General features: G+C 42.5%; 1 protein-coding gene across 2 annotated transcripts in view; it reads right to left on the bottom strand.

Moving 5' to 3' along the window:
- The window catches only part of vps16 (VPS16 core subunit of CORVET and HOPS complexes), a 79,781-nt gene that overhangs the window by 18,519 nt on the left and 48,453 nt on the right, over positions 1-12,809 (bottom strand). For both annotated transcript variants that reach the window (XM_068035745.1, XM_068035744.1), the window contains exons 16-19: positions 10,957-11,091; positions 8,160-8,268; positions 4,403-4,500; positions 3,104-3,211 (exon numbers count right to left, since the gene is read on the bottom strand). In XM_068035745.1, coding sequence (XP_067891846.1) covers positions 3,104-3,211; positions 4,403-4,500; positions 8,160-8,268; positions 10,957-11,091 — 450 coding nt within the window. The remainder of the gene's footprint in view (positions 1-3,103; positions 3,212-4,402; positions 4,501-8,159; positions 8,269-10,956; positions 11,092-12,809) is intronic.

Consider the following 12,809-nt stretch of genomic DNA (forward strand, 5'->3'; position numbering starts at 1 on the left):
CTTTGGCCAGGAGTCTTCCCCCCCTGACCAGCGGACCCATTCAGCCTCCCTCCACCTGGCCTCTTACCCGCTCTTGATCTTTTCATTGAGAACGTCGGCGTGACATCGGCTGGCTTAATTTCTCTGCTCCCCTCACTCACTCTAACCTGTCTCCCTCTGAACTCGCTGCACTCCGTTCTCTCGGGTCTAACCCCAACATTGTGATCAAACCTACCAACAAGAGTGGTGCTGTTGTTGTCTGGCGTACCAACCTCTATCTTGCAAAGGCTGAGCAGCAACTCTCAGACGCTTCATCCGACCTCCCCCGGACCACGACCCCATCACCAAACATCAAGCTACTGTCTCCAGGACTGTCACTGACCTCATCTCCTCTGGAGATCTTCCCTCTAAAGTTTCCAACCTCATAGTCCCACAACCCCAAACAGCCCACTTCAACCTCCTTCCCAAAATCCACAAATAGGACTGTCCTAGTAGACCTATTGTTTCAGCCTGTTCCTGCCCCATTGCACTTATTTCTTCCTAACTTGACTATTTTTTCTCTGCTTGTCCAGTCTCTTCCGTGTCTCTGCTGACGCCCTATGTCATTTCGGCAACTTCCAGTTTCCTGGTCCTAACCGCCTCTTCACTACTGATGTCCAATCTCTCTACGCCTCCATTCCCCACCAGGACAGTCTGAGGGCTCTCCGCTTCTTCCTTAAACAGAGGCCCAACCAGTCCCCATCCTTCATCTGACTGAACTTGTTCTCACATTGAACAACTTCTCCTTCAACTCCACTCACTTCCTTCAAATAAAAGTTGTTGCTATGGGTACCTGCATGGGTCCTAGCTATGCCTGTCTTTTTGTGGGATATGTTGAACATTCTTTGTTCCAGCCCTACTCAGACCCCTACCCCCAACTCTTTTTTCAGTACATTGCTGTGTCAGTGCCATTTCCTGCTCTCGCCATAAACTGGAGAACTTCAATTCCACTTCCAATTTGCACCCTTCTCTCACCTTCACACGGTCCATCTCTGACACTTCCCTTCCTCGACTTCTCTGTCTCCATTTCTGGTGATAGGCTGTCTACTAATATTCATTATGAGCCCACCAACTCCTAAGGCTACCTTGAATACACTTCCTCACACCCTGCTTCCTGTAAAAATTCCATTCCATTCTCCCAGTTTCTTTGTCTCCGACACATCTGTTCTGATGATGCAAACTTCCACAACAGCGCTTCTGATATGTCTTCCTTTTTCCTCAACCGAGGACTCTCCCACCCATCCACCCCGTCACCCCCACTGTGGTAGACAGGGTCCTCAACCGTGACCGACCCATTTCCCGCACTTCTGTCCTCCCTCCCAGGACCGAAACAGGGTTCCCCTTGTCTTCACTGTCCACCTCACCAGCCTCGACATTCAAAGGATCATCCTGCATCAGTTCTGCCACCTCAGCGTGATGCCACCACAAAACACATCTTCCCCCTCCCCTCCCGTCAGCATTCCAAAGGGATCATTCCCTCTGCAACACCCTAGTCCACTCCTCCATCACCCCGACACCTTTCCCCCTTCCCATGCAATCGCAGGAGGTGTAATAGCTGCCCTTTTACCTCCTCTCTCTTCACCATCCAATGCCTCAAACACTCCTTCCAGATGAAGCAGCCATTTACCTGTACTTCTTCCAATTTAGTATACTGCATTCGCTGCTACTGTGCGGTCACCTCTACATTGGGGAGACCAAACGCAGATTGGGTGACCGCTTTGTGGAACACCTCTGCTCAGTCCGCAAGCATAACCCTAAGCTTCCAGTTGCTTGCCATTTCAATTCACCACCCTGCTCCCATGTCAACATTTCTGTCCTCCGTCTGCTGCAGTGCTCCAGTAAACATCAATGCAAGCTCGAAGAATAGCGTCTCATCTTCTGATTAGGTACTCTATAGCCTTCCGGATTCAACATTGAGTTCAACAATTTCAGAGCATGACAGGTCTTTTCTTATTATTTTTCAACCATGTGCCTGCCTTAAACTTGGTTTTCGTGTTTGTGCCTTTGGACGGAGCTGTTCATTATTCTGCCATTAACACTCTCTCTGTACTAATGCTTTGTCTTTCACCACAACCATTAGCACTCCCTTTGCCTTTGTCCCATGACATCTTTGTCATTTAATCTCTGCTGCCCTCTGCCCAATCACACACCTCTTTTGTTCTCTTCCACGCCCCCCCCGCCCCACCCTTTTCACTTACTTAAGACCTATTACATTTCTAACCTTTGCCGGTTCTAATGAAAGGTCACAGACCTGAAACGCTAACTCTGCTTCTCTCTCCACAGATGCTGCCAGACCCGCTGAGTAGTTCCAACAGATTCTCGGATCCATGTCCCAGCATAATGCCTTTAATTACATAATGCCCTTATCACAGAAAAATATTCAAAGGTTTTTCAGAGATGATCAGGCAAAAATGGGCAGGCTGAATCACCAGAATTCCTTCCTACTATGGCCTAGACAATGACCAGCCACCCATCAGAGTCCTAATGGCCACATTTCTGCTTGTTACTGCCTCTAACTTGGTCACTTCTCTGAGTCTTGATGATACTGCTTCTCAATGCCTACAGTTGTAGAGGCAGAGAGAACTAAAATAGAAGACTAATAGGAGAGAGAAAAAAAAAAGGAGAATTGACAGAAATGAATGCAGAAAGTGACACACAGAAGTGATGGAGAGAGGTAGCTTCAGGAAGAATGGAGAGACTCAATGGGAGCCGAATGGACAGAGGTTATACTGTTTACTAATAATTCAACCTTGTGGAATAAAAATGTAATTATTCAATAATTTCAATTAAGTAATTTTGAATGAAGAGTAGCCTATACTGTAAGTCCACGCATAATTCAGATGCAGGCCACTCAACATCACAAGGATCTGGTCCATTATTCCAAAACACCTTTGATCTAGTGAATGTGACCTCCATTTCTGCAGCTTTAGTGCAAACACTGGCAGAGCCAACATTCTCTGCACTTGATGCTGCATAAAAGGGCACTGAAGTAATCTTTATCACTGCCTCAATGGTCATGAAGAAAATAAAACCTATTTCAGAAAGGTCATAGTGGATCCCGTTGGAAACAGTATTCTGTTCTTACCGTTTCATTGGAGTAACTAGAACGCACATAGAAGTTCCCAAGTTCCTGGTGGTTGTCATCCTGGTTGAAAAGATCTTTGAGTGTCTCTGGCTCCTGGTGCTTACAGAACTGTGGGCAAGCATTCATTGGTCAAAGACCTTCACAATTTAAAAAACATTTATTGCCTTTTGAAAACAATGCATTCAATATTTACTTTACATTAATTACCAAAATGCACTCACCATAGCACAGACAAAACAAGATGGGAGCTACAGGACCCTTATTAAAACCACAATGATTCTGCAGTTGCAGTGAAAGTAAACAGCCATAAATGTTTACAGGATAACAGACAAAAAATGTCAAATCAAAAGCCACACAATCCTATCTGTATTGGGTATTTTCCATGATGTGTATTCAAAAACTTAATAAAAAGCAAATTAATACAGCTGAAGAACACTAAAGGAGGATTTCACCAAACAAGTTTATTAGGGTTGTTCGACAAGTACATCATTTTGAACTAATAGCTCAGCTCATTGCATCAATATTCAGTTTTTGTAAAAAGAAAAATACTTAGATGTAATTTGGTCTCATTCTATCCCTATCAGTTGCAATTTGGTGTGGGGGTGTAGGAAAGGCAAGCATGGGGAGCAGGTTGGGAAGGGGAGAAGAGGGACAGAGAGAGAGAGAGAGAAAGTAAGAAGGAAAGGAGAGCAAGTAAAAAAGTATGGTTACCATAAAGTATGCTCATGACTTTAAAGTCTTTGCTATGATTTCCTTGACAAATGCAAGATTTACCCAAAAGGTTAGTCACCATCCTACAGGTATCTTTTGCCCTATTAATCAAATCCAGCTCAGAATCATAGGAGGGAAATCTCTGAATGTTGTATGGGTGCTATGTGAAACTGGTTTAGACAGACTCAACCTAGTTGTGCTTGACAACAAAAATTGCTTTTTGACACCCTCACACCAAGGCGCTTAAAGCGGCTTTTGTAGGAAATGAAAAAATTCACGCTGATGGAAATAGGGAAGGCACCTCCAAGATTGATGTTAAAATATATTATTGGTGCAGATTAGAAGCTTTGCTCTGCATCTGATACAGACTTCTACAACATGATCTTGTGCATTTGAACCAGACATCATCAGGTGTCAAAGTGGAAAAGTATCCCATCCCATTTCCTTCACCTTCATTTTAAAGGAAAAAGCAAAAAAAAAAGCAATATAAAATTTAGAAGGAGCAATGGCTAACACAAGTGTAAAACTGCACTCAACTTCCAGAAATGCCAATATATATGCAGTACTAACAAGGCAAACAGCCCATACCTGACGATAAAGGCTCAGTGCAACTGGTTGATTCTGGAGTGTCATAAAGAAATCTCCTCTGTTCATCTCATTCTTTAGATATGTCACAACTGTATACACTGAAACACAAGAGAAAAAGCATCAAGACAGGTATCAACATTCCAAGTACTTAGTTTTAAACACACTTCCAACATTCCTTACATCATTATTCAATTGAGTTTAGAAAGTCATTACCTGTGTTGTGAACCACTTAATTTAGTTGTCTAAAATAAACTTAGTGGAAATTAACAATTCAATCTGCTTAAACTTGAAGCATGAATTTGTACTGCTGCATGTGTATCTGACTCTCATCACAGCCTAATTACATTCAGATGCATCTTCAGAAACCATAACAAATTTAGGGTTGATTATATCTCCTTTTCCCTATGCTCAGAATTTTGCAGTCTATGCATGTGTGAAAGATTTGCACAAAGAAGCTGGACTCACCTATGTATTTCAAAAGAAACTGATTATGGGTGCTATGGAAACAAATCAGGGATAAACCAGGGTGATGGTCGAGGGTCGTTTTTGCGATTGGAAGCCTGTCACCAGTGATGTACCACAGGGTCAGTGCTGGGACCCTTGCTGTTTGTAGTGTACATTAATGATTTAGACTCACCAGCCTGTAATTACCTGGCTTATCCCTGCTACCCTTTTTGAATAATGGTACCACATTCGCTGTCCTCCAGTCCTCTGATACCTCTCCTGTGGCCAGAGAGGATTTGAAAATTTGTGTCAGAGCCCCTATCTCCTCCCTTGCCTCACATAACAGCCTGGGATACATCTCATCTGGACCTGGAGATTTATCCACTTTTAAGCCCGCTAAAACCACCAATACCCGGTCCCTTTCAATACTAATTTGTTCAAGTATATCACAATCTCCGTCTCTGATCTCTACACCTACATTGTCTTTCTCCATAGTGAAAACAGATGAAAAGTAATCATTTAAAACCTCACCTACGTCCTCCCGCTCCACACACAGATTGCCGCTTTGGTCCTTAATGGTTATCCTCTTGCCCTTAATATACTTATAAAACACCTTGGGATTTTCCTTTATCTTGCCCGCCAATGTTTTTTCATGTCCCCTCTTCACTCTCCTAATTACTTTTTCCGTACTCCCCCTACGCTTTCTATACTCCTCTAGGTCCTCCGCTGTTTTCAGCCCTCTGAATCTGCCATAAGCCTCTTTTTTTTTTCCTTATCCAATCCTCTATATCCCTTGATATCGAGGGTTCCCTGGACTTATTGGTCCTAGCCTTCACCTTTTCGGGAACATGTTGGCCCTGAACTCTCACTGATTCCTTTTTGAATGACTCCCACTGGTCTGATGTAGACTTTCCTAGAAGTAGCTGCTCCCAGTTCACTTTGGCCAGATCCTGTTTTATCATATTGAAATCGGCCTTCCCCCAATTCAGTACCTTTATTTCCTGTCCATCTTTGTCCTTTTCCATAACTACCTTAAATCTTACAAAGTTATGGTCACTATCCCCGTAATGCTCCCCCATTGACACTTCTACAACTTGTCCGGCTTCATTCCTTAGGATTAGGTCCAGTACCGCCTCTTCTCTTGTAGCACTTTTACATGCTGGCTCAAAAAGCTCTCCTGTATGCACTTTAAGAATTCCGCCCCCTTTAAGCCTTTTGCACTAAGCCTATCCCAGTTAATATTGGGGAAGTTGAAATCCCCTACCATTATTACCCTATTATTTTTACACCTCTCGGAGGTGTAGTCAGAAGCTCATCTCAGGGTCAAACACAAGACCAAGGTTCCAAACAGTCTGGCTCAGCTACAGAAAATTGTCAAGGATAGAAACGATGGCCAGGAAACGGAGTTTGGAGTGGGGACCAAAGACAATGGCTTCAGTCTTCCCAATAGTTAGTTGGAGGAAATTTCTGCTCATCCAAAATTGAACACTGGACCAAGCAGTGTGACAAATCAGAGACAGTGGAGGGGTACAGCGAGGTTGCGGTGCATGTGGAACCTGATGTGTTTTCAGATGATAGTGCCATAAATGAGAAATAGAAGGCAGCCCTGGATAGATTGTTGGGGGACTCCAGCTGTAACAGTGCAGGAGTGGAAAGAGAAGCCATTGCAGGTGAATCGCTGGCTACAATTCGACAGAGAAGAATGGAACCAAGCAAGGGCAGTTCCACGCAACTGGACAACAGAGGAGAGGCATTGCAGAAGGATTGTGTGGTCAACCTGTCGAAGGCAACATTATATGCCTGAACAGAGGTCTGCATCTCTCTGTAAATGCTTTGGTGTTTTTGCCACTCTGGCCTAAACAAGGAACTCCTAGAGGCCTTTGCTACAGGTGTGCTTCCAAACCTGCATGACAAGAGGCATCACCAGACTACGTTCCCCTCCCCCACAGAGCCTAAGTTACACCTTCCCAATAATGAATACATCACCCAGCATGAGCTATCCTGCTCTCACCAAACTAAATGTTTTCTACAAGACCCAACTGCATACGTAAAACTCCAATGGGAGCTGTTCGCTTCAGAACTACGGCTACACCACTCAACAAATTTCCACAAAGATAAATCCACCTTCTGTACCATATATATTTTCAGATAAAAAGATGACACAAAGACCCCTAAAGGTTGATTGCAAAACTTTTCCAACAAACAGAACAAGAATAAAGTAAATATGGAAGTTAACATTCACAAACACCACCTGCAACAGAACATGGAAGTGTCAGCTCTGTCTAAGACATCAGTGTACCACACCCCACACCTGGTCCTCCTGGGTGATGAATGCTGGAGGGCTGCACCAAGAGGGAAACTCTGCTACATGTGTTCTACCACTTTCCGCCTCTCTGGGGAACCATCTACAAAGCCACAAACAGCATACAAACCTCAAAATCGCTGCAGTTGCAAGCCTAAGCCTATTAAGGTTACCTAATAAGAAGTGCCCCCTTTTTCCATTATAATGCAGACTAGTGTAATTGTCACTACCATGCTGAAACACCCGTCACTATGAGGTAGCAATAGACTCCACACAAGAAATATGCGCATGAAAAATCTGTGGGATATATCCCAATCAGAAAGGGTAATGTATGAATTAAGTTATAAACTTGGGAAATAACCGAGAAATCTGGAAACCACTGATGGAAACCCACAATGTAGAACCCTTTACACAGACCAGAGCACTCACTAAGAAAGGCAAAGTGGGCCCATAAAATAGGAACTATCCCACCTCCATCCTATTTTCTGGCATTTCCTGGCCCAGCCAAAACTCAGTGACTATTGTTAAATCATCTTGATCACTCCCGTGCCCCTCTAACAGAACATTGTATCCAACATGTGTACTATATACAGATTTCCATTGAGTATTGTAGTGCATTACACATATTTCTTAAGGGTCATGTGACAAAGTGTACAATGCCTTCAGAAAAGTGCGCACTGTAATTTAAAAATTGATAACTAGGCCCTTTCTCTCTTCAGCCAGGTTAGATAAAATAAAATCTTTGTTTTTCTTGCCAACCCCTACTCCCCAAAATAAGGATGTCCACACATTCTATCCTTCTAATGTTTTTCATAAAGCAGTTTTTTAAAAACCTAGCAGATTAAAAGTCAATCACTTCCTGTACAGTGCAAGTTTCAAAATTGATAACTAGGAATGACCTTAGGGATGAAAAGCTAAACATGACAAAGTTCAAGTGGAAAAATGACCCAATATAAACACTGTCATCAGCTGAAAGTAAAGGCTTTACATTTATTTTAATATTTCAGTTACCTAAATCAGTGTCTCCACTTTCTATCGCTTTAAGTAGTGACAACTGACTTCTTTTCATCTTCAACAGCAAGGGCACCTGCTCACCAGACCTTGGCTCGTACTCTAAAAGCTAGAACAAAATAGAAGTTATAAATCCTATAGAAATGATGTCCAACTTTCTTCCGTGATTCTCTCAGTACAGCTCCACATCAAGTAAAGAAAAAGTAACAAAGCTACACTTTGCAATAATGTAGAAATAAAAATTACATCTATAATTTAACATATATTGGGCTAGAAAATACTGTCAAAACAACGGTGAGGCTAACAGCATTCACCGTTATTTATGCGCAAATCACACACCAACTTTAGGCAAGGACAGATGCATGGTTAGACACAAAAGAACAAAGAAAATTACAGCACAGGAACAGGCCCTTCGGCCCTCCAAGCCTACGCCGATCCAAATCCTCTATCTAAACCTGTCGCCTATTTTCTAAGGGTCTGTATCTCTTTACTTCCTGCCCATTCATGTATCTGTCTAGATACATCTTAAAAGACGCTATCGTGCCCGCGTCTACCACCTCCGCTGGCAATGCGTTCCATGCACCCACCACCCTCTGCGTAAAGAAATTTCCACGCATATGCCCCCTAAACTTTTCCCCTTTCACTTTGAACTCGTGTCCCCTTGTAATTGAATCCCCCACTCTGGGAAAAAGCTTCTTGCTATCCACTCTGTCTATACCTCTCATGATTTTGTAAACCTCAATCAGGTCCCCCCTCAACCTCCGTCTTTCTAATGAAAATAATCCTAATCTACTCAACCTCTCTTCATAGCTAGCGCCCTCCATGCCAGGCAACATCCTGGTGAATCTCCTCTGCACCCTCTCCAAAGCATCCACATCCTTTTGGTAATGTGGCGACCAGAACTGCACGCAGTATTCCAAATGTGGCCGAACCAAAGTCCTATACAACTGTAACATGACCTGCCAACTCTTGTACTCAATACCCCGTCTGATGAAGGAAAGCATGCCGTATGCCTTCTTGACCACTCTATTGACCATAGAAGTCAGAAGATGCTGTCCAATTTGTGCTGCTTCAGCTGCCTGTAAACAGCAATCTCGCTGCCTGACTCACCATTTAAATTCATTGTCTCTACCATGTAAGTACAGGAAATTCACCACAGAAAGTTAGAGCTTGTCCATTTCAGTCTAAGTTTCTTTTTAACAGGATGATAAGTTTTAATTACTGTTAAATAACCCCTCTGCCACAATATATTTACTTTTACAAATATCAAGTCTTATTTCTTCAGCTTTTAATTAAATTTTTTTTTAAAAACGCCCATTTACTTTTTTCTCTCTTAATCCAATCTTTCTTTTCTTCCCTATATTTCACTTTCTGTCCCTGATTTGACACTGAATCCACTATTCTAACTTGCATTTCCTCGTTCAGACTCTGCGCTGCTCATTAATGATTCTTCAATCTGATTGTATCTCCTTAATAACTACAGTTGCTTGCCCTGTTCCCACAAGGCACAGATGCCCCATAGAGGGGGCGGGGCTGCTAAGATCCCCCACTAATAGCAATTTGCCATGCAAAAGCTCATGGAAATCAAAACGGGTGAGGGCAAGTCTAACTAGTGGTGGGTACTATTTATTCACCAGCAACATTAAATTCAATGTGTTGAAAACAATGTGTTGTTTCAAAATGACTGAACTTCTGCTAAGCCTGGCTAAATCTTACATGAATCAGCACCTCAAGCAAAACAATTTACAAACAATAAGTCATATATGGATGGAGCTTACGATGTTAAACCTTTTTTCAGAAAATCACTATCCCAAACTCCTGGAAACAACATGAGGAGAGAAGGGAAAATTACAAGAACAAATGAATGCTGAGAGAAGGTAAGTGATATATTACAAGAGTGATGAGGCTACATTGTTGGCACTTGATTTAAACTCCCCTTGTTTTCATTAATACATCAGCACTACAATTATTTACAGAAAACATTTTCTTCAAAGCTCCCTTCCCCTCACTCATTTACCGCTGATGCAGTTATATTGTTGTTTCATTTCCATGATTAGGTAGTGGAATGGGATTGTACATAGTCAACGACTGAAGTTCTTTTTGCCCAAAACAAATACTCCTGTAGTTTCAGCTCTACAAGAAAATGCAATTTTGTACTCGAGAACTTAGGAACACAGGAACGGAGTAGGCCATTTAACCCCTTGAGCCTGTTCCAGCAATCAATGAGATCATGGCTAATCTGCAAACTAACTCCATAAAACCATCTTTGCCCCAGATCCCTTAATAACTCTGGAGAGCAAATATCTATCAAACTCAGATTTAAAATTTACTATTGATCAAGCATCAACTACAATTAGCAGAAAAGAATTCCAAACATCTCGCACCCTTTGTGCATAGAAGTGCTTCCTAATTTCACCCCTGAAAGGTCCGGCTCTAATTTTTCGACTATGCCCCCTAATCCTAGGCAAAAGCGGAACTACTTTTTCTCTCTACCTGCCTGATCTGTTCCCCTTAATAACTTGAATACTTTGAATACCTAACCTTCTAACTTCAAGGGAATACAACCCTAATTTGTGTAATCTCTCTTCGTATCTTAACCCTTGGGATTCCAGATATTATTCTGGGAAACATACGATGCACTCCGTCCAATATATCCTTCCGAAGGTGTGATGTCCAAAACCGAAATCTAGCAGAATTCCCTATTACAAAGTGCTACCACAAAATATTTTGTGATTCGCTAATTTTTTAAAATAGGAAATCCAAAACTAAGTTAATGCAAGAATTGAATTTTATTCACCTTTATTGCCAGCTCTGTTCTACCGCACTCATAAGCCTTGGCAGCAATTTCAGAATAGGAAATGCCAGGAGTGTCCCCAAGTTTGTTGTTGATTGCACGAGCAATGCTGTCATCAGGCTCTTCCTTCTGCTGGACCTGTGGATCACAGAAGATGGTAATCGTTTGAGGAAGGTGAAGTTTATGCAATTCCCTTCCAAGTTATTTGTCTTTTGCAACACAAGGCTAAGAGATTAAGAACAAAAGCTGTTTACAAATATTGTGTATATTCACGGCTGTCGGAACATCTACTACTTAAGGTATTACAACAAATCATTTTGAATGTTAAAATTGTACCCATTTATAACAGAAACATTCCCATGTCTTCCATTTTTGGATGATATTTTCAAAGTCTGCAGTCTATCTACTATAGAATTCAGTCTGAGGAATCATTCACTTGAAATGATCAAACTCTTTTGGCCAAAACATCTCAAAGCATCTGTGCAATCAAGGTCTACAATAAACCAATTGTCATAGTCATGCTAGTCTACTGCAGCATAAAGGAACAGGCTTCACTTTGTACATTTTTTTACAATTGTTTTTTTGTGGGATTATGGGCATCGCTGGCCAGGCCAGCATTTAGAACCATAGAACAATTACGGCACAGGAGGTGGCCATTCAGTCCATCGTGTCCCTGCTGGCTGAAAAAACTAGCCGCCCAATCTAATCCCTCCTTCCAGCACCTGGCCCATAGCCTCGCAGGTTACATCACTTCAGGTGCAAGTTCAGGTACCTTTTAAAAGAATTGAGGGTTTCTGCCTCCACCACCCTTCCTGGCAGCGAATTCCAGACACCCACTACCCTCTGGGTGAAAAGGTTTTTCCTCAAGTCCCCTCTAATCCTTCTAACAATCACCTTAAATCTGTGTCCCCTGGTAATTGCCCTCCCCACCAGTGGAAACAGGTCCTTCCTGTCCATTCTATCTAGGCCCCTCAATCTTTGTACACCTCAATTAAGTCTCCCCTCAGCCTCCTCAGTTCCAGGAAAAACAACCCTAGCCTATCCAATCTTTCCTCACAGCTGCAACTTTCAAGCCCCGGCAACATTCTTATAAATCTCTTCTGCACTCTCTCCGGAGCAATTAAGCCCTTTCTGTAATGTGGTGACCAGAACTGTAAGCAATGCTCCAGCTGTGGCCTAACCAGTGTTTTATACAGTTCCAGCATCACATACCTGCTTTTATATTCTATACCTCGGCCAAAAAAGGAAAACAATCCATATGCCTTCTTCACCACCCTATCTACCTGTCTGCCATCTTCAGGGACCTGTGGACATGCACTCCAAGGTCTTTCACTTCTTCTACCCCTCTCAATATCCTCCCGTTTATTGTGTATTCCCTTGCGTTATTTGCCCTCCTCAAATGCATTACCTCACACTTCTCTGGATTGAATTCCATTTGCCACTTTCCCGCCCACTTAACCAAACTATTGACATTATTCTGGAGTCTACGGCTATCCTCTTCACTATTAACGACACAATTTTTGTGTCATCAGCAAATTTCCCAAGCATGCCTCTCACATTTAATTCCAAATCATTAATATATACCACAAATAGCAAGGGACCCAACACTGAGTCCTGTGGAACGCCACTGTAAACAGCTTTCCATTCGCCAAAACATCCGTCAACTACTACCCTTTGTTTCCTGTCCCTGAGCCAATTCTGGATCCAACCTGCCACATTCCCCATGTATCCCATGGGCTTTCATTTTACTGACCAGTCTGCCTTGTCAAATGCCTTACTAAAATCCATGAAGACCACATCCACTGCACTACCCTCATCAATCCTCCCCGTCATTTCCTCAAAAAACTCAATCAAGT

This window comes from Heterodontus francisci, chromosome 7 (genome assembly GCF_036365525.1).
Source record: "Heterodontus francisci isolate sHetFra1 chromosome 7, sHetFra1.hap1, whole genome shotgun sequence".
NCBI classification, from domain to species: domain Eukaryota; kingdom Metazoa; phylum Chordata; class Chondrichthyes; order Heterodontiformes; family Heterodontidae; genus Heterodontus; species Heterodontus francisci.